Below are 18,622 nucleotides of genomic sequence, written 5' to 3' on the forward strand. Positions count from 1 at the left end.
ATGCGCCGGGATGAGCTCCGGCGCCTCCGGATGCTCCTCCTTCCAGCTGCTGGCATTCCAGCTGTTGGACAACCCTTGGCATTCCAGCTGTTGCTATTCCAGCTGCTGGCACTCCAGCTGTTGGGCTGCCAGCCACTGGCACTCCAGCTGTTGGGCAACCCTTGGCATTCCAGCTGTTGCCATTCCAGCTGTTGGCTTGCCAGGTGTTGGCATTCCAGCGTCTGGCACGCCAGCTGTTGAGTTGCCAGCTGCTGGCCATTCCATCTGTTGGCATTCCAGCTGTTAGCACTCCAGCTGTTGGCTTGCCAGCCACTGGCATTCCAGCTGTTGGCTTGACAACCCCTGGCATTCCAGCTGTTGCTATTCCAGCTGCTGGCACTCCAGCTGTTGGGCTGCCAGCCACTGGCATTCCAGCTGTTGGCTTGACAACCCTTGGCACTCTAGCTGTTGCTATTCCAGCTGTTAGCACTCCAGCTGTTGGCTTGACAACCCTTGGCACTCCAGCTGTTGCTATTCCAGCTGTTGGCACTCCAGCTGTTGGGTTGCCAGCCGCTGGCATTCCAGCTGTTGGACAACCCTTGGCATTCCAGCTGTTGGCTTGACAACCCCTGGCATTCCAGCTGTTGCTATTCCAGCTGTTAGCACTCCAGCTGTTGGGTTGCCAGCCGCTGGCATTCCAGCTGTTGACTTGACAACCCTTGGCACTCCAGCTGTTGCTATTCCAGCTGTTGGCACTCCAGCTGTTGGCACTCCAGCTGCTGCCATTCCAGCTGCTGCCATTCCAGCTGTTGGCACTCCAGCTGTTGGCACTCCAGCTGTTGCTATTCCAGCTGCTGTCATTCCAGCTGCTGCCATTCCAGCTGCTGCCATTCCAGCTGTTGCCATTCCAGCTGCTGGCACTCCAGCTGCTGCCATTCCAGCTGTTGCCATTCCAGCTGTTGCCATTCCAGCTGCTGTCATTCCAGCTGTTGCCATTCCAGCTGCTGTCATTCCAGCTGCTGTCATTCCAGCTGCTGCCATTCCAGCTGTTGGCACTCCAGCTGCTGCCATTCCAGCTGTTGCCATTCCAGCTGCTGCCATTCCAGCTGCTGCCATTCCAGCTGCTGCCATTCCAGCTGCTGGCACTCCAGCTGTTGGCACTCCAGCTGCTGCCATTCCAGCTGTTGCCATTCCAGCTGCTGTCATTCCAGCTGTTGGCACTCCAGCTGCTGCCATTCCAGCTGCTGCCATTCCAGCTGTTGGCACTCCAGCTGTTGGCACTCCAGCTGCTGTCATTCCAGCTGTTGGCACTCCAGCTGTTGCTATTCCAGCTGCTGCCATTCCAGCTGCTGCCATTCCAGCTGTTGGCACTCCAGCTGTTGCCTTGCCAGCTGCTGTCATTCCAGCTCCTGTCATTCCAGCTGCTGCCATTCCAGCTGCTGCCATTCCAGCTGTTGGCACTCCAGCTGTTGCCATTCCAGCTGTTGCCATTCCAGCTGTTGCCATTCCAGCTGCTGTCATTCCAGCTGTTGCTATTCCAGCTGTTGTCATTCCAGCTGCTGGCACTCCAGCTGCTGCCATTCCAGCTGTTGCCATTCCAGCTGCTGCCATTCCAGCTGCTGTCATTCCAGCTGTTGCCATTCCAGCTGTTGCCGTTCCAGCTGCGGGCTCCCTCGCGGCCCTCCCCGTACTGCGGGCTCCCCTCGGGCTCGGGACCGCGTTTCCCAGCGCCACCGGAGCGCGACGGCCCGAGGCGGCCCCAGGCCGGGCCGGGGGGCCGGGACCCTCCAGCCCCGGAGCGGAGCCTCCGCGATCCCCCCCCGCGCCGTCCCCGCTCCATAGTCACCCTTGGACGCCCGCTCCCGGGCGTAGCAGGCGGCGACGGCGGCGGCGGCGAACGCGGCTCCGCGGGGCCACCCGGGGCCCGCTCCGAGCGGCGGCGGCGGCGGCGGCGCCTCAGCGCGGCGCCCCCCAGCGGCCGCGCCGCGGGCCCGCGCGCGGGGACGGCGCCCCCTGGCGGCCTCCGGTGGCGGCGCCGCCTCCAAAACGGCGGCGGCGGCGCGGGCCGCCCGGTAACCGGAGCGCGGCGGGAGCAGCAGCCCCGCCAGCGCGCGGGCCGCCCCGGCCCCCAGCATGGCGCCGCCGCGCTCCGCTCCGCTCCCCCGCGCCTCAAGATGGCGCCTGCCGCCCTGCCCGCCGCCGGGGCGGCCGCGCGCGGGGCCTGCTGGGAGATGTAGTCCCGGGCCGCGCGCGGCCGAGCGGCGGGAGGGGCCGGGCGAACTACAGCCCCCAGGCGGCGCCGTCACAATGGCCCCCGCCGCGCGGCATGCCGGGAGGCGGCGCCCGGCCGCGCGTGGCGGGTTCGAGGCCCCGGCCCGGCGGGTGCGGCTGCGCATGCGCACACGCGTGCGCGCGGGCGGGGACGCGCGGGGCTCGTGCACGCGCACACGGAGCGGGCGCGCGCGGGGTCCCCAGGTTTGCTGCTTGCAAACGTGCGGGCAATCCCCCCTCCTGCAGCGGCTCTGCTTCCCTGGGAATCCCTGCTCCGGGCGCCCCTTTCCTGCTCCGTGCACGTCTCCCTGCTCCTTGCCTGTTCTCCCTGTTCCATGAGCATCTCCCTGCTTTTTTACACGCTCTCCCTGCTCCTTACACGCTCTCTCTGCTCCTTACGTGCTCCCCGTTCTATGCACGTCTCCCTTCTCCTTGCACACGCTCCCTGCTCCTTACACGCTCTCCCTGCACCTTGCACACACTCCCCGCTCCTTGCACGCTCTTCCACTTGCATGCATGTCTCCCTGCTCCTTGCACGCTCTCCCTGTTCCATGCATGCTCTCCCTGTTCCATGCACATCTCCCTGCTCCTTGCACATTCCCCCTGCTCCTTACACGCTCTCCCTGCACCTTGCACACACTCCCCGCTCCTTGCACGCTCTTCCACTTGCATGCGTGTCTCCCTGTTCCATGCAAACTCTCCCTGCTCCTTGCACGCTCTCCCTGCTCCATGCACGCTCTCCCTGCTCCTTGCACGCTCTCTCTGCTCCTTGCACACTCTCCATGTTCCATGCACATCTCCCTGCTCCTTGCACACTCTCCCTCCTCCTTACACACTCTCCCTGCTCCTTGCACGCTCTTCCACTTACATGCATGTCTCCCTGCTCCATGCAAACTCTCCCTGCTCCTTGCACGCTCTCCCTGCTCCATGCAAACTCTCCCTGCTCCTTGCACGCTCTCCCTGCTCCATGCACATTCCCCCTGCTCCTTTCATGCTCTCCCTGCTCCTTGCACACTCTCCATGTTCCATGCACATCTCCCTGCTCTTTGCACACTCTCCCTCCTTACACACTCTCCCTGCTCCTTGCACGCTCTTCCACTTGCATGCATGTCTCCCTGCTCCATGCAAACTCTCCCTGCTCCTTGCACGCTCTCCCTGTTCCATGCACATCTCCCTGCTCCTTACACACTCTCCCTGCTCCTTGCACGTTCTCCCTGCTCCCTGCACATTCCCCCTGCTCCTTGCACGCTCTCCCTGCTCCTTGCATGCTCTCCCTGCTCCTTGCACGCTCTCCCCGCTCCATGCATGTCTCCTCCTTGCACACTCTCCCTGCTCTTTGCACACTCTCCCTGTTCCATGCATGTCTCCCTGCTCCTTACACACTCTCCCTGCTCCTTGCACGCTCTCCTTGTCCATGCACGCTCTCCCAGCCCTGTGCATGCTCTCCCACCTCTGTGCATGCTATCCCTGCTCCATCCACTCTCCCTTCTCCTTGCACATCTCCCTGTTCCGTGCACGTCTCCCTGCTCCACGCACTTCTTCCAGCTCCTTGCACACTCTTCCCCACTCGCAGCCATGGTCCCCTTGCCCCGGTACCCCCAGATGGCCCTGGCTGCGCCCCGCAGAGCTCTGGGCCACGTCTCCATCCCCATCTGCAAAAGAGGGAGCAGGGACGATGCTCCACATCGAGGCCTGGACAGAAGGAGTGTGCAAAAAAAGGCCTATTTTAGGAACGAGGTGTGGGATTCTGCTCACTGCAAGAACGGGAACATTCTAAGGAAAAAAGAGATGATGGGGTTAAGCTGGCATCCCGCTTTCCTTTCCCAGCCCTTGGCCCCAATCCCTCAGAGCCATCCCCACCGCAATTCCCCTTCCCCACTACTCCCACCCCCAGCATCTCCCCCACTTATAAACCCCCGGGATTGGATCCAGCCGGGAAGGGGCTCCGCTCCGGACCCCTCTGGATGAGCCCAAACCTCCCTGCTGCCTGCAAATCACGGCCGGATGGAAAAGGCTTCGATTTGCTGCGCTAAGCAAGTGCTGCTGCGCTGGCTCCGTCTCAGCAGTTATTTAGGGCACCGAGCGCTGGGGAGAGAGTTGCTTTTATTTTTTTTTCCCCTGCATTAAGCAGGGAGAGAGAGAAATCCTCCGGCTGCAGCAGCCTGGGAGGCTGGGAAGCCCCAGCCTTTCCCAAAGCCGCCTCGTCGGCATTTCCACGCCGGCGGCGTTCCCGGCCAAGCTGGAGCAGGCAGGGCTGAGCGCTGAGACCTGGCGAGCTCGGGACACGTCCTGCTGCCCCGCACGCTGGGGATGCGCCTGTGGGTGCAGGTGTGGGTGCACGTGTGTGTGCACCATGTGGGTGTGCATACACAGCCGTGTGGGTGTGTGTGCAGCGTGTGTGCATTGTAGGTATGTGTGTGTGCATGTAGGTATGTGTGTGTGCAAGCCCCATGTGCACCATGCGTGTGCACACACGTGCACCAGATGTGTGCATATACAACCACGTAGATATTTGTGTGCAAGCCCCATGTGCGTGTGCACACGTGTGCACCACGTGTGTGCATATACAACCACGTAGGTATGTGTGTGCAAGCTCCATGTGCATCCTGGGCATGCACGTGCGTGCACCAAGTGTGTGTATACACAACCACGTAGGTATGTGTGTGCAAGCCCCATGTGCATGTGCACCATGCATGTGCACATGCGTGCACCAAGTGTGTGCATATACAACCATGTAGGTATTTGTGTGCAAGCCCCATGTGCGTGTGCACCATGCGTGTGCACATGCGTGCACCACGTGTGTGCATAGACAACCACGTAGGTATGTGTGTGCAAGCCGTATGTGCATGTACACCATGCGTATGCACATGCATGCACCGTGGGTGTGCATGTACAACCAGGTATGTATGTGTGTGCAATATGTGCGTGCCTACACAGGTGTGCAAGTGCACGGGTGTGCACGTGTGTGTGTGCAATGAATAACATCCTATGTGTACGTGTGTGTGTGGGCCCTGTATGCATGTGCACTCTGTGCACATATGTGCATATGTGTGCGTGTGCTCTGTGTGTGCACATGTGTTCCATGCATGTGTGTGTCCACCTGCATATGTTGCACATGCATGGCTGTGTGCAAATGGATGTGTTCCCTGCATGCATGTGCATGCATGTGCATGTGTCCACACATATGTGCCTCAGTGTGCCTGTGCTCCACATGCATGTGTGTGTGCACTCACAAGTGTGCTCTGCATGTGTGTGTGCATATGCTCCACGCGTGTCCCATGTGCACATACCCCATGCATGTGCGCAACCACACATATGTGCTCCACATGCATGCGTGTGTGCACTTGCATGTGTGCTCTGCATGCATGTGTGCACACGTGTGCATATGCTCCACGCATGTGTGCCGTGGGCACGCACCCCATGCATGTGTGCAACCACACGGATGTGCTCCACATGCATGCGTGTGCGCACCTGCACGTGTGTGCTCCTCATGCATGCGTGTGCACACGTGTGCATATGCTCCACACGTGTGTGCCCCGTGCGCACGCACCCCATGCACGTGTGCAACCACACCGACGTCCTCCACATGCATGCGTATGTGCAGTTGCATGTGTGCTCTGCATGCGTGTGCACACGTGTGCATACGCTCCACGCGTGTGTGCCCCGTGGGCACGCACCCCATGCGCGTGTGCAACCACACGTGCGTGCTCCACACGCGTGTGCACGCCTGTGCTCCACGCGCGCGCCCGTGTGCACGCACCCCGCCCCACGCGCGCGTGCACGCACCCCCTATACCTTTACACGCCCCCATGCGCGTGCGCAGCGCCACGCGTGGGTGCCCGCGCAGGGCCGTGCACGCGCGCACCCCCCCCCCCGCCCCGGTACCGCCCCCCGGGGCGCTCCCGGTGCCGCCCCCGGTGCCGCCCCCGGTGCCGCCCCCGGTGCCGCCCGGGCCGGGCATGAGGCCGCCGCCGTAGGGCAGCGGCTCCGCTGTCCCCAGCGCCGCGGCGGGGCCATGTCGTGTCGCGACAGCGTGCAGATCCCCGACGACAGCGACTTCGTGGCGTTCCGCGCGCAGTGCGAGGCGGCCGCGGGCTGGAGCCTCACGTACAGCCGCGCCGGGCTCGCCGTGTGGGTGCAGCCGCTCGAGGCCGAGCGCGCCCTGCACAAGATCAAGGTGAGACCCCCCCCGTTCCCGGGGACAGCGGGGACAGCGGGGACAACCGGGACCCCGAGGACAGCGGGGACAGCGGGGACAACGGGGACCACGGGGACAACGGGGACCCCGAGGACAGCGGGGACCCCGGGGACCCCGGGGACAACGGGGACCTCAGGGACAGCGGGGACCCCGAGGACAGCGGGGACCCCGGGCGGAACCGGCGAGGGGGGACACGGGGCGAGTGGGGACTCGGGGGACACGGGGCGAAGGGAGGACATGGGGTGAGGGGGATCCGGGATGAGGAGGATCTGGAATGAGGAGGGATCCCGGATGAGGTGGATCCGGGATGAGGAGGATCTGGAATGAGGAGGGATCCGGGGTGAGGGGGGATCTGGGGTGAGAGGGGAGCAGGAATGAGGGGGGATCTGGGATGAGGGAGATCCAGGGTGGGGGGGATCCAGGGTGAGGGGGGATCCAGGGTGAGGGGGGATCCTGGATGAGGTGGATCCGGGATGAGGAGGATCTGGAATGAGGAGGGATCCGGGGTGAGGTGGATCCGGGATGAGGAGGATCTGGAATGAGGAGGGATCTGGGGTGAGGGAGGATCCAGGCGAGGGGGGATCTGGGGTGAGGAGGATCCAGGATGAGGGGGGATCCGGGATAAGGGGGATGTGGGATGAGGGGGGATCCGGGATAAGGGGGATCCGGGGTGAGCGCAGGTCTGGGGTGAGTGGGGACCCTGGGGCGATCCTGCACACTGGGGCCAGCAGGGATCCAAGGGGGAGCTGGGATCTGAGGTGACCGGGAATCTGGGGTGAGGAGGAATCTGGGGTGAGGGGGGATCCAAGGGGAAGAGGGAGCCAGGATGAAGAGGGACCTGGGGTAAGGGAGGGGATTACACGGGGAACAGGGATCCAGGATGAGGGGAGACCTGAGATAAGGCGGGTTCTGGGGGAGCAGGACCCACGGATGGGTCCAGACCTGGGGGTGAGCGGGGACCCTGGGGTGGGGACGAGGACTTTGGGGTCCCCAGGGTGAGCGGGGACATAGCGGGGACCGTGGGGCCAGCGAGGGGGGTCCAGGCTGGGCAGGATCCCGGGATGAGGGGGGTTCCTGAGGAGGAACCGTGCGGACCCGGAGCGCCGGCGGCGCCGGGGAAACCGGGCCCTGGGGATCCGGGGGGCTCCGTGCAGCGGGAAGGAGCCCGGCGCAGCGGGAAGCGAGGGGGGGTCTCCGCATCCGCGCGCTGCCGGGTGCCACGTCTGCCCGCAGCGGGAGGCCCGGCCGGCGCTCCAGGATGTCCGGGTGTCCGGAGCGGCGGCTCCGCTGGGAAAGGAGCCCCCGGAGCGCTCGCGGCTGCTCCGGCTTGAGGAGCATCCCGGGAAAGCTTCGTTTTGGGGGGATTTCTGCGCTTTTGCCCCTTCCTCGCCCGCCGCGGTGCCGTAGAGACTCCCGGGCGGCCGTGCGGGCCGGCGCCATTAGCGCGCGGCTCCTGTCCAACCTGTTTTCCCGAAAAAAAAAGCAGCAAGTTTGGCCGCAGGTGCCGCCATCCCAGCGGCGCCGGTGCCGCTCCGGAGCCCGGATCGCAGCCGGGGCCGAGCGCCGCATCCGTGCGAAACGTCGCAGCAGCCTCCGCCCGGCCCTGCTTCCTCCTCCTCCTCCTCCTCCGGCACACGCCAGAGTCAATATTGACTCAGGGCCGGGAGCGCCGGGGCCGCTCCGCCCGGGAGCGCCCGGCATTCCCGCTCTTCCCGCTCTGCTTCCCGCTGCTCCCGCTGCCATGGTTACCGGGAGCTGCTCCGAGGCGGGCGGCCGCGGCGGATCCCTGCTCCGGTGGAGCCGGAGCGATGCCGTGGGCGGGATGCGGCAGCCGGAGCAGGGATGCGGCCGGGGGCTTTTCCCGTTGCCTTCCGCAGGCTCCTGCTTCCTGGCAGCGAAGCCGGTGTTCCCTATGGAGCAGGGAGATGGGAGGGATTGCAGCGAGCTGGTCCTTAGCGGACGGAGCCCGTGTGATGTCCCCTCCATGTGATGTCCCCTCCATGCAATGTCCCCTCCATGCGATGTCCCCTCCATGCGATACTGCACCTGGCTGATGTCCCGTCCATGCAATGTCCTGTCCATGTGATGTCCTGTCTATGGATGTCCCAGCTGGGTTATGTCCTGTCCATGTGATGTCCCCTTCATGCCATGTCCCACCTGGGTGATGTCCCCTCCATGCGGTGTCCCCTCCAGGTGATGTCCCCTCCATGTGATGTCCTATGTGGATAATGCCCCACCTGGGTGATGTCCCCTCCATGCGATGTCCCCTCCATGCGATGTCCCCTCCATGCGATACTGCACCTGGCTGATGTCCCGTCCATGCAATGTCCTGTCCACGTGATGTCCTGTCTATGGATGTCCCAGCTGGGTTATGTCCTGTCCATGCGATGTCCCCTTCATGCCATGTCCCACCTGGGTGATGTCCCCTTCATGCAATGCCCCATCTGGGTGACGTCCCTTCCGTGCAATGTCCTGTCCATGTGATGTCCCACCTGGGTTATGTCCCCTTCATGCAATGCCCCACCTGGGTGATGTCCTCTCCATGCGATGTCTCACCTGGGTTATGTCCCATGCATGCAGTGACCATCCATGCAATGTCCTGTCCATGTGATGTCCCACCTGGGTTATGTCCCCTTCATGCAATGCCCCACCTGGGTGATGTCCTCTCCATGCGATGTCTCACCTGGGTTATGTCCCATGCATGCAGTGACCATCCATGCAATGTCCTGTCCATGTGATGTCCTGTCTATGGATGTCCCAGCTGGGTTATGTCCTGTCCATGCGATGTCCCCTTCATGCCATGTCCCACCTGGGTGATGTCCCCTCCATGCGATGTCCCCTCCAGGTGATGTCCCATGTGGATAATGCCCCACCTGGGTGATGTCCCCTCCATGCGATGTCTCACCTGGGTTATATCCTGTGCAGTGACCATCCATGCAATGTCCTGTCCATGCGATGTCCCACCTGGGTTATGTCCCCTTCATGCGATGTCCCACCTGGGTTATGTCCCCTTCATGCAATGCTCCACCTGAGTGATGTCCCATCCATGCGATATCTCACTTGGGTTATGTCCCATGCATGCAGTGACCATCCATGCAATGTCCTGTCCATGTGATGTCCCACCTGGGTGATGTCCCCTTCATGCAATGCCCCATCTGGGTGACGTCCCTTCCGTGCAATGTCCTGTCCATGTAATGCCCCACCTGAGGGATGTCCCATGTTGTGTCTCACTTGGGTTATGCCCCATGCATGCAATGACCATCCATGCAATGTCCTGTCTATGGGATGTCCCATCCACACGCTGTCCCACCTGCGTGACGTCCTGTCCACGCAACGTCCCATCCATACGATGTCCCATCCATGCGACATCCCACCTGTGTGATATCCCATCGATGCGATGTCCCACCTGGACGATGCCCCATCCACACCATGTCCCGCTGCAGCGCTGTCCCTCCCGCGCTGTGCCCTGTCCTTGCAGTGTCCCATCCCCGCGGTGCTGCTGTGCTCCGGGGTGTCCCGTTGGGACAGCTGGGCATTCCCAGCGCCGTGTCCCGCGCGCGCTCCCTCCTCCGGGCGTCTCCAACCGGGCGGCCCTGCAGTGCAGGATGGAGTGCAAGGACGTGCCGGCCGAGACGCTCTACGACGTGCTGCATGACATCGAGTACCGGAAAAAGTGGGACACCAACGTCATCGAGACCTTCGACATCGGCAAGCTGACCGTCAACTCGGACGTGGGCTACTACGCCTGTGAGTGGGGGCCCGGGGCGAGACGGGGCTGTGCAACGCGGGGCAACGCGGTGCAACGTGATGTGTTGCAATGCAATGCAACGCGGGGCAATGCGGTGCAGCGTGATGCGATGCAATGCAATGCAATGTGATGCAATGCAGTGCAACACGGGGCAATGCAATGCAACACGGGGCAATGTAATGCAATGCAACGTGATGCATTGCAATGCAATGCAACGCGGGGCAATGCAGTGCAATGCAACGTGGGGCAATGCGATGCAACGTGATGCAATGCAGGGCAATGCAATGCAACATGAGGCAATGCAATGCAATGCGGGGCAATGCAATGCAATGTGATGCAATGCAATGCGATGCAATGCGATGCAACATGATGTGATGCAATGCAATGCAACACGGGGTAATGCAATGCAATGCAGGGCAATGCAGTGCAATGCAATGTGGGGCAATGCGATGCAACATGATGCAATGCAATGCAATGCGGGGCAATGCGATGCAACATGATGCAATGCAATGCAATGCAATGCAACGCGGGGCAATGCAATGCAACATGGGGCAATGCAGTGCAATGCAACGTGGGGCAATGAAATGCCATGCAACGCCATGCAACGTGGGGCAATTCGATGCAACATGATGTGATGCAGCACGGGGAAATTTGGTGCAACATGATGTGATGCAATGCAATGCAACTGGGGCAATGCAATGTGATGCAACATGCATTTGCTGCAACATGATGCAACGCAATGCAACGCGGGGCAATGCAGCACAACATGATGCAACATGATTTGATGCAGTGCGGCACAACATGGCGCAATGCAACACAGTGCAACGCAATGCAACATGCCGCAATGCAGGGCAGTGGAATGCAACGTTGCACAGTGCAATGCAACGTGATGCAATGCAACGCAACGTGATGCAATGCAACGTGGTGCAATGCAACGTGATGCAGTGCAGTGCAACAGAATGCCACACATCCCGATGCAATGCACAGGATGCAACACGAAACACGATGCAATGCAATGCAATGTGCTGCAATGCAATGCAATGCATTGCAATGCGCTGCAGCCTCATGCCACCCCCGTGTCCTTCCCCCGCTGTCCCCAGGGAGGTGCCCCAAGCCCCTCAAGAACAGGGACGTCGTCACGCTGCGCTCCTGGCTGCCCATGGGCAGCGACTACATCATCATGAACTACTCGGTGAAGCACCCGGTGAGGCCCGGCGGCGGCGGGGGGTCCCGCGCCGTGGCACGACCGGGTGCCAGCGCGCGTGTCCCCGCGTGTCCCCGCGTGTCCCCGCAGAAATACCCGCCCAGGAAGGACATGGTGCGGGCGGTCTCCATCCAGACCGGCTACCTGGTGGAGGGCAAGGGCGCCCAGGGCTGCAGCATCACCTACCTGGCCCAGGTGGACCCCAGAGGTACCGCGGGGGGCACGGGCTGCTCCGGGCGCCGTTTTGCTCTTCCCGCTGGCATCGTGGCGGGTGTCGCTGCCGCGTCGGGTCTCAGCCGGCTCCTCTCGCCGCAGGCTCCCTGCCCAAGTGGGTGGTGAACAAATCCTCGCAGTTCCTGGCGCCCAAGGTGAGCGCGCGGAGGGGACAAGGTGGGGGACGCGCGACGGGGACAGGAGGGGATGCGATGGGGGACACGTGATGGGGACACAGGGGATGCAGTGGGGGACACACAGTGGGGACATGCAGGGGGATGCGATGGGGGACATGTGATGGGGACATGAGGGGATGCGATAGGGGACACGTGGTGGGGACATGAGAGGGGATGCAGTGGGGGACATGCGATGGGGACATGCGGAGGGGACATGCTGGGGGATGCGCGATGGGGACATAAGGGGATGCAATGGGGGACATGAGAGAGGATGCAATAGGGGACATGCGAGAGGGACACACAGAGGGGACGCGGTGGGGGACATGTGATGAGGACAAACAGGGGGATGCGATATGAAACATGCAATGGGGACATGCAGGGGGGATGCAATATGGGACATGCGATGGGGACACGCACAGGGGACGCGGTGGGGGACATGTGATGGGGACATGCAGAGGGGATGTGGTGGAGGATGCACAATGGGAACATGCAGAGAGGATGCAATACGGGACATGCAATGGGGACACACAGAGGGGACGCGGTGGGGACATGCGATGGGGACATGCAGGGGGGATGCAATATGGGACACATGATGGGGACATGCAGGGGGGCATGATGGGGCACGTGCGATGGGGACATGCAGAGAGGACGTGGTGGGGGAGACGCGATGGGGACATGCAGGGACATGCGATGGGGACATGCAGAGGGGATGCGATATGGGACACGAGATGTGGATATGCAGAGGGGATGTGATGTGGGACATGTGATGAGGACAAGCAGGGCGATGCGATATGGAACATGCAATGGGGACATGCAGAGGGGACGCAATATGGGACACGCGGTGGTGACATGCGATGGGGACATACAGGGGGATGCGATGTGGGACATACAGAGGGGATGCAATATGGGACATGCAATGGGGACATGCAGAGGGGACGCAGTGGGGGACACGCGATGGGGACATGGGAGGGGATGCAATATGGGACATGCGATGGAAACGTGCAGAGGGGACACAGTGGGGGACACGCGATGGGGACATGCAGGGACACGCGATGGGGACATGGGAGGAAATGCAATATGGGACACGCAATGGGCACACGCAGAGGGGATGTGATGTGGGACGTGATGAGGACAAGCAGGGGGATGCGATATGGAACATGCAATGGGGACATGCAGGGGGGATCCAATACGGGACGTGCAATGGGGACACGCAGAGGAGATGCGGTGGGGGGATGCGGTGAGGGCACGCGATGTGGACATGGGAGGGGATGCGATGTGGGACATGTGATGGGAACATGCAGAGGGGACACAGTGGGGGACACGTGATGGGCACATGCAGGGACGTGTGATGGGGACATGGGAGGGGATGCAATATGGGACACATGATGGGGACATGATGGGGGCATGGTGGGGGACGTGCGGTGGGGACATGCAGAGAGGACGTGGTGGGGGACACGCAATGGGGACATGCAGGGACATGCGATGGGAACATGCAGAGGGGATGCGGTGGGGGACAAACAATGGGGATATGCAGAGGGGATGCGATATGGGACACGCAATGGGGATATGCAGAGGGGATGTGATGGGGGACATGCGATGGGGACATGCAGGGTGATGCGATATGGGACATGCAATGGGGACATGCAGAGGGGACGTGGTGGGGGACGCGCGATGGGGACATGCAAGGTGGATACAATATGGGACACGCGATGGGGACATGCAGGGGGGATACAATACGGGACATGCGATGGGGACATGCAGAGGGGATGTGATGTGGGACATGCGATGGGGACACGCATGGGGGATGCAATGGGGACATGCAGGGGGGACGCGCGATGGGGACGCGGTGGCGGGCGCTCACGCGGCGCCCGGCCGTGCCGCAGGCCATGAAGCGCATGTACAAAGCGTGCCTCAAGTACCCGGCGTGGAAGCAGAAGCACAACCCGCACCTGAAGCCGTGGCTCTTCCCGGAGCAGAGCGCGCTGCCGGCCGTGGCGCTCTCCGAGCTCTCCATCCAGCACGCCGCCTCGCTCGAGAACATCGACGAGAGCGCCCTGGCCGAGGGCAAGGACGAGCGCGCCGAGGCCAGCGACGACGACAGCGTCAACTGAGCCGCCCGCGCGCGGGGACCCCCCGGGCCTGCCCATGCGGCTGGCGGGGGGATGCGGCCACGTGCAGCCGGGGATCGGGGTGCGCCGGGGCTGCGTGCGGCTCGCAGGGGTGCATTGCAGGAAGGGGTGGCCCTGCGGGGCTGCATGCGCCCCATAGAGGTGCACCGTGGGGCTGGGGTGCTCCCAAGGGCTGCATGCACTCCATGGGGATGCACCGTGGGGTTGGGTGTCCATGAGGGGCTGAATGCACCCCATGGGGATGCACTGTGGGGCTGGGATGCATCCAGGGCTGCATGCACCTCATGGGGATGCACTGTAGGGCTGCAGTGCTCCCAAGGGCTGCATGCACCCCATAGGGATGCACCACGGGGTTGGGTGTCCATGGGGGGCTGCATGCACCCCATGGGGTTGCACTGTGGGGCTGGGGTGCTCCCAAGGGCTGCATGCACCCCGTGGGGATGCACCATAGGATGGGGTGCACCCAGGGCTGCATGCACCCCATAGGGATGCACCATGGGGGCAGGTGTCCATGAGGGGCTGCATGCACCCCATGGGGTTGCACTGTGGGGCTGGGGTGCACCCAGGGCTGCATGCACCCCATGGGGATGCACCGTAGGATGGGGTGCACCCAGGGCTGCATGCACCCCATAGGGATGCACCATGGGGGCAGGTGTCCATGAGGGGCTGCATGCACCCCATGGAGTTGTGCTGTGGGGCTGGGGTGCTCCCAAGGGCTGCATGCACTCCATGGGGATGCACCGTGGGGCTGGAGTGCACCCAGGGCTGCATGCACCCCATGGGGATGCACCATGGGGTTGGGTGTCCATGAGGGGCTGAATGCACCCCATGGAAATGCACCGTGGGGCTGGGGTGCTCCCAGGGCTGCATGCACCCCATGGGGATGCACCACGGGGTTCGGTGTCCATGAGGGGCTGCATGCACCCCATGGGAATGAACCGTAGGATGGGGTGCACCCAGGGCTGCATGCACCCCATGGGGATGCAGCATTGGGCTGCGGTGCTCCCAAGGGCTGCATGCACCCCATAGGGATGCACCACGGGGTTGGGTGTCCATGGGGGGCTGCATGCACCCCATGGGGATGCACTGTGGGGCTGGGATGCATCCAGGGCTGCATGCACCCCATAGGGCTGCACCACGGGGTTGGGTGTCCATGAGGGGCTGCATGCACCCCATGGAGATGCACCGTGGGGCTGGGGTGCACCCAGGGCTGCATGCACCCCATGGGGATGCACTGTGGGGCTGCAGTGCTCCCAAGGGCTGCATGCACCCCATGGGGATGCACCACGGGGTTGGGTGTCCATGGGGGGCTGCATGCACCCCATGGGGATGCACTGTGGGGCTGGGGTGCTCCCAAGGGCTGCATGCACCCCATGGGGATGCACTGTGGGGCTGGGATGCATCCAGGGCTGCATGCACCCCATGGGGATGCAGCATTGGGCTGCGGTGCTCCCAAGGGCTGCATGCACCCCATAGGGATGCACCATGGGGTTGGGTGTCCATGAGGGGCTGCATGCACCCCATGGGGATGCACCCTGGCGTTGCGGTACTCCCAGGGCTGCATGCACCTTGTAGGGATGCACCATGGGGCTGGGTGTCCATGGGGGGCTGCCTGCGCCCCATAGGGATGCAGCATGGGCTGGGGTGCACCCAGGGCTGCATGCACCCCATAGGGATGCACCATGGGAATGGGTGGCCCTGGGGACAGCGCCGCAGGGTCCCATTTCGATAGTGAAGCCCAAGGGCCCTCGAGCCTTGGCAGCGAGGAGGAGGAGGAGGAGGAAGGAGGTCGCTCTCGCTCCCGCTATTCCCGGCTCCCGCTATTCCCGCATCCCGCTGCAGCAGAACTGAGCTTTTCCAGCTGGGAGCGGCGGCTGCACCGCGGGAGCGGCGGCTCCGGGGGGTGTCCCGGCCCCCCAGCACTTTCCCCACTGGAATTCGAGGCCTTGGCTCCGGCGCGGGGGCTGCGCCGGGCAGGACTGTTCAGGAATAAACGGCATCAGCGGAGCCGGCTCGGCCTCTCCGGCGGCGCTTCCCGGGATCCCGCGTGTGCCGGGAGCTGGGGGGGGTGACATGAGCTGCCCGGTCTCAGCGCAGCCCTGGCCTTGGGGAGGATGGCGCTTCTCTAGTGGCTGATAAGGGCTGTGCATCCAAAGAGCCTGGGGGGATTCCAGGGGTGTTGGGGATGCGGGAGGACGGTGGGATGCCAGGGGGAATGTCGGGCGGGAATGACGGAGGGATGCGGGGGTTGATGCCGAGGAATGCTGGGCATAAGGGCAGGGGCAGCGGCCCGTGGGAGACGCTCCGGTCACCGAGTCCTGGGCTCCGCTCATGGATTGTCCCATTTGGGCTCCGGAGCATCGTCCCTGTCCCCCCCGCATCCTTCCCGGTGCTCCCAGAGCGGCCCGGAAACACGACCCAATTAACGCGGGTGTCGCGGAGCAGGCGCAGAGCGAGGGGCGGCCCGGGGCTCTCGGAGCCGCTGACGGTTTTGGGGTGTTTGGGAGCAGAAGCGGCTCCGGAGCGAGCGCTGGATGCCTGGAATGCTGCTCCAGGTAGGGAGCGGGGCTCCCCGGGATGCGCCACATTCCGGCTCCTTCCCCGTGATCCAGGAAAGGCCCCGGCTCCCTCTGCGCCGCAGGAGGCCGCAGCCGGGGATGCTCCGGAGGCTGAGCCCGGAAAACGGGAAGCGCCAAGGGGGAACAAGCCGGAGCAACGGCCTCATCCGCCTGGCACGGGGAACCCCCGCGGGGAGCCAAAGGGCCGGTTATTCCCGAGAAACCGGCCCGTCTACCCCAAACGCCCCCACGGGCGACCCTCCTCCTTCCCGGAGCCGCAACCTTGGGAAAAGCAGGGTGGGGAGAGGAGAACAAAGCAGGTTGGGGAAAGTCCCATTTTTTTTTTCCCTTTGTATTTTTTCCCTCTTTTCCTCAGCCCCCGTCTCCACGGGACGCCGCGAGCTGCAAGCCTGGCCTTTGCGAGCCGCCTTTCCCGTTCCCGCGGGAAAAAATTCCCACGCGGAAACGCGCGGAGCCGGCGGCTCCGCGCCAGCCCCAATCCCTGCAAATCCCCCCGGCAAACGCTTGGCTCCGCTAATCCGCAGGGATCGCGGACGGAGGAGCCGCGATGGCCCGCGCCGGCGCCGGGCCCTTTCCGCAGCGTCACGTGAGTGCCGTTTTCCTCCCGATGCCGCGGGATTTCGGGATCCGTGCGCTCGGCATCCGCGCCCGGAGGCGCCGGAGCGGGGCCGGTGCTTCCAAGCGAAACCCCGTCCTGCACCTGGATCCCGCTCCGGGAATCCAGGGATCAACTCGCCGCCGGGCCGGGCTGCAGGCACCTTTAGTTTGCAATCCGTTTGCAAGCGTCTTTCCGTGTGCGCGTATCCATGCGCTGGCCGAGGCTTGGAAATGCAGAGCCAACTTTGGTGGAGTTTTATCCCGGTGTTTTTGGGACCCACGGGCACGGATTTTGGGCATCCGAATGCACCTTTTCCCCTCTGTGCGCACCCTGCACGACCAGCCTGAACGGGTGAAAGAGCCTAAAATGCCGAATGATGCCCCGTCGGGGTTGCTTGTGTGCCGAGGAGGAGGAGGAGGCCGAAGGCCCCGGGTCTGTGCGTGGGAGCAGGGCGCATCCGAGGTGCCGCCCGCACGCCCGAGGCGTTCCCGGAGGCGCTTTCACTTCCCGCTTTTGGGAAAGCGAAACGGGTCCCGAGCAGTTTCGGGGGCCGGGGCCGCGTGCCCGTGCGGGACGTGCAGCGATGCAGCAAGCGCCGAACCCACAGCAGCCTCTGCACGGTGCCGGGGTCTCCGTGCACCCTGCCATGCGCTGGGGCGTGCACCGGTGCGCATCCGTGCGCCGGGGCATCGCGAGGAGCGCGGGAGCACCCGCCGTGCACGGGATCATCCCGTCTCCCCGCTTTATCCATGCTCCCTGTGCCGGGAGCGGGCTGCAAGCTGCCCAGCGCATCGAGCGCGCGGATCCGGTTTCCTGACCTATTTTCCCGGAGGTTTCCATGCGGAGCAGAAAGTGTGTCAGGCGCTCGGGGCCGCGCGGGTCCCTGCGGTGCGAGGGCGAGTGACGGTCTTTGATTACGGGGTAGGAGGGCTGGGAATGTGCGGGGAGCGGCTGCGGCCGGATCCCGTCTCCCGTTTCCGGAGGCACCGGGCCGGCTCCGAGGGGAGCGGAGGTGCCGCGCGGCGGGGAGGAATTTTACCCTCCGAGCTCTGAGCCCTGAGGCACTGCACACCCTAACTGTGTACACCCCGACCGACTGTGCGCACCCTGACCGAACATGCACACCCTGACCGACTGTGCGCACCCTGACTGCGTACACCCCGACCGATTGTGCGCACCCTGACTGACTGTGTGCACCCCGACCGACTGTGCGCACCCTGACGGAACATGTACACCCCGACCGACTGTGCGCACTCCAACCGACTGTGCACACCCTGACTGACTGTGCACACCCCGACCAACTGTGAGCACCCTGACCGACTGTGTACACCCCGACCGACTGTGCGCACCCTGACCGAACATGTACACCCTGACCGACTGTGCGCACCCTGACTGCGTACACCCTGACCGACTGTGCGCACCCTGACTGAACATGTACACCCCGACCGACTGTGCGCACTCCGACCGACTGTGCACACCCTGACTGACTGTGCACACCCCGACCAACTGTGAGCACCCCGACCGACT

General features: G+C 63.5%; 3 protein-coding genes and 2 long non-coding RNA genes across 6 annotated transcripts in view; 4 read left to right on the plus strand and 1 right to left on the minus strand.

The window, feature by feature from the left end:
* The window catches only part of CLPB (ClpB family mitochondrial disaggregase), a 42,655-nt gene extending 39,531 nt beyond the window's left edge, over positions 1 to 3,124 (minus strand). The window contains exons 1-2 of the mRNA XM_088534064.1: positions 3,119 to 3,124; positions 1,826 to 1,934 (exon numbers count right to left, since the gene is read on the minus strand). Coding sequence (XP_088390190.1) covers positions 1,826 to 1,934; positions 3,119 to 3,124 — 115 coding nt within the window. The remainder of the gene's footprint in view (positions 1 to 1,825; positions 1,935 to 3,118) is intronic.
* Positions 11 to 1,821, plus strand: LOC148592709 (uncharacterized). The gene is made up of 4 exons (XM_088534055.1): positions 11 to 63; positions 756 to 1,132; positions 1,176 to 1,666; positions 1,708 to 1,821. Exons 1-4 carry the CDS (start codon positions 11 to 13, stop codon positions 1,819 to 1,821), a joined length of 1,035 nt encoding a protein of 344 aa, XP_088390181.1.
* Positions 3,125 to 6,260: 3,136 nt separating the features above from the next.
* Positions 6,261 to 13,909, plus strand: STARD10 (StAR related lipid transfer domain containing 10). 2 transcript variants are annotated; one of them, XM_088534078.1, is made up of 6 exons: positions 6,261 to 6,427; positions 10,048 to 10,195; positions 11,297 to 11,400; positions 11,491 to 11,608; positions 11,716 to 11,768; positions 13,673 to 13,909. In XM_088534078.1, the coding sequence occupies exons 1-6, from the start codon at positions 6,266 to 6,268 to the stop codon at positions 13,898 to 13,900; spliced, it is 813 nt and encodes a 270-aa protein (XP_088390204.1). In that variant the 5' UTR covers positions 6,261 to 6,265; the 3' UTR covers positions 13,901 to 13,909. The 2 variants fall into 2 exon arrangements, with proteins under 2 accessions (XP_088390204.1, XP_088390205.1); XM_088534079.1 differs by having other exon boundaries at positions 10,048 to 10,156.
* Positions 13,910 to 14,236: 327 nt separating this feature from the next.
* On the plus strand, positions 14,237 to 14,545 carry LOC148592710 (uncharacterized). Its single transcript, XR_015913910.1, has 2 exons — positions 14,237 to 14,270; positions 14,370 to 14,545. It is a non-coding gene; the product is annotated as an uncharacterized LOC148592710 (long non-coding RNA).
* A 537-nt stretch (positions 14,546 to 15,082) lies between these two features.
* On the plus strand, positions 15,083 to 15,614 carry LOC148592711 (uncharacterized). Its single transcript, XR_015913911.1, has 2 exons — positions 15,083 to 15,154; positions 15,552 to 15,614. It is a non-coding gene; the product is annotated as an uncharacterized LOC148592711 (long non-coding RNA).
* The last annotated feature ends 3,008 nt before the right edge of the window (positions 15,615 to 18,622 follow it).

Source organism: Tinamus guttatus, unplaced genomic scaffold (assembly GCF_059628265.1).
Source record: "Tinamus guttatus ecotype Peru unplaced genomic scaffold, ASM5962826v1 Tinamus_guttatus_pri_ptg000533l, whole genome shotgun sequence".
NCBI classification, from domain to species: domain Eukaryota; kingdom Metazoa; phylum Chordata; class Aves; order Tinamiformes; family Tinamidae; genus Tinamus; species Tinamus guttatus.

Coding starts and splice junctions, on each gene's coding strand:
- LOC148592709 (XM_088534055.1), top strand. CDS start 11: ATGAGCTCCGGCGCCTCCGGATGCTCCTCCTTCCAGCTGCTGGCATTC. Junction 1,133..1,175: donor CAGCTGCTGGCACTCCAGCT/GTTGGCACTCCA, acceptor TTGCCATTCCAG/CTGCTGTCATTCCAGCTGTT. Junction 1,667..1,707: donor GCTCCCTCGCGGCCCTCCCC/GTACTGCGGGCT, acceptor CGCGTTTCCCAG/CGCCACCGGAGCGCGACGGC.
- STARD10 (XM_088534078.1), top strand. CDS start 6,266: ATGTCGTGTCGCGACAGCGTGCAGATCCCCGACGACAGCGACTTCGTG. Junction 11,401..11,490: donor ACTACTCGGTGAAGCACCCG/GTGAGGCCCGGC, acceptor GTGTCCCCGCAG/AAATACCCGCCCAGGAAGGA. Junction 11,609..11,715: donor GGCCCAGGTGGACCCCAGAG/GTACCGCGGGGG, acceptor CTCTCGCCGCAG/GCTCCCTGCCCAAGTGGGTG.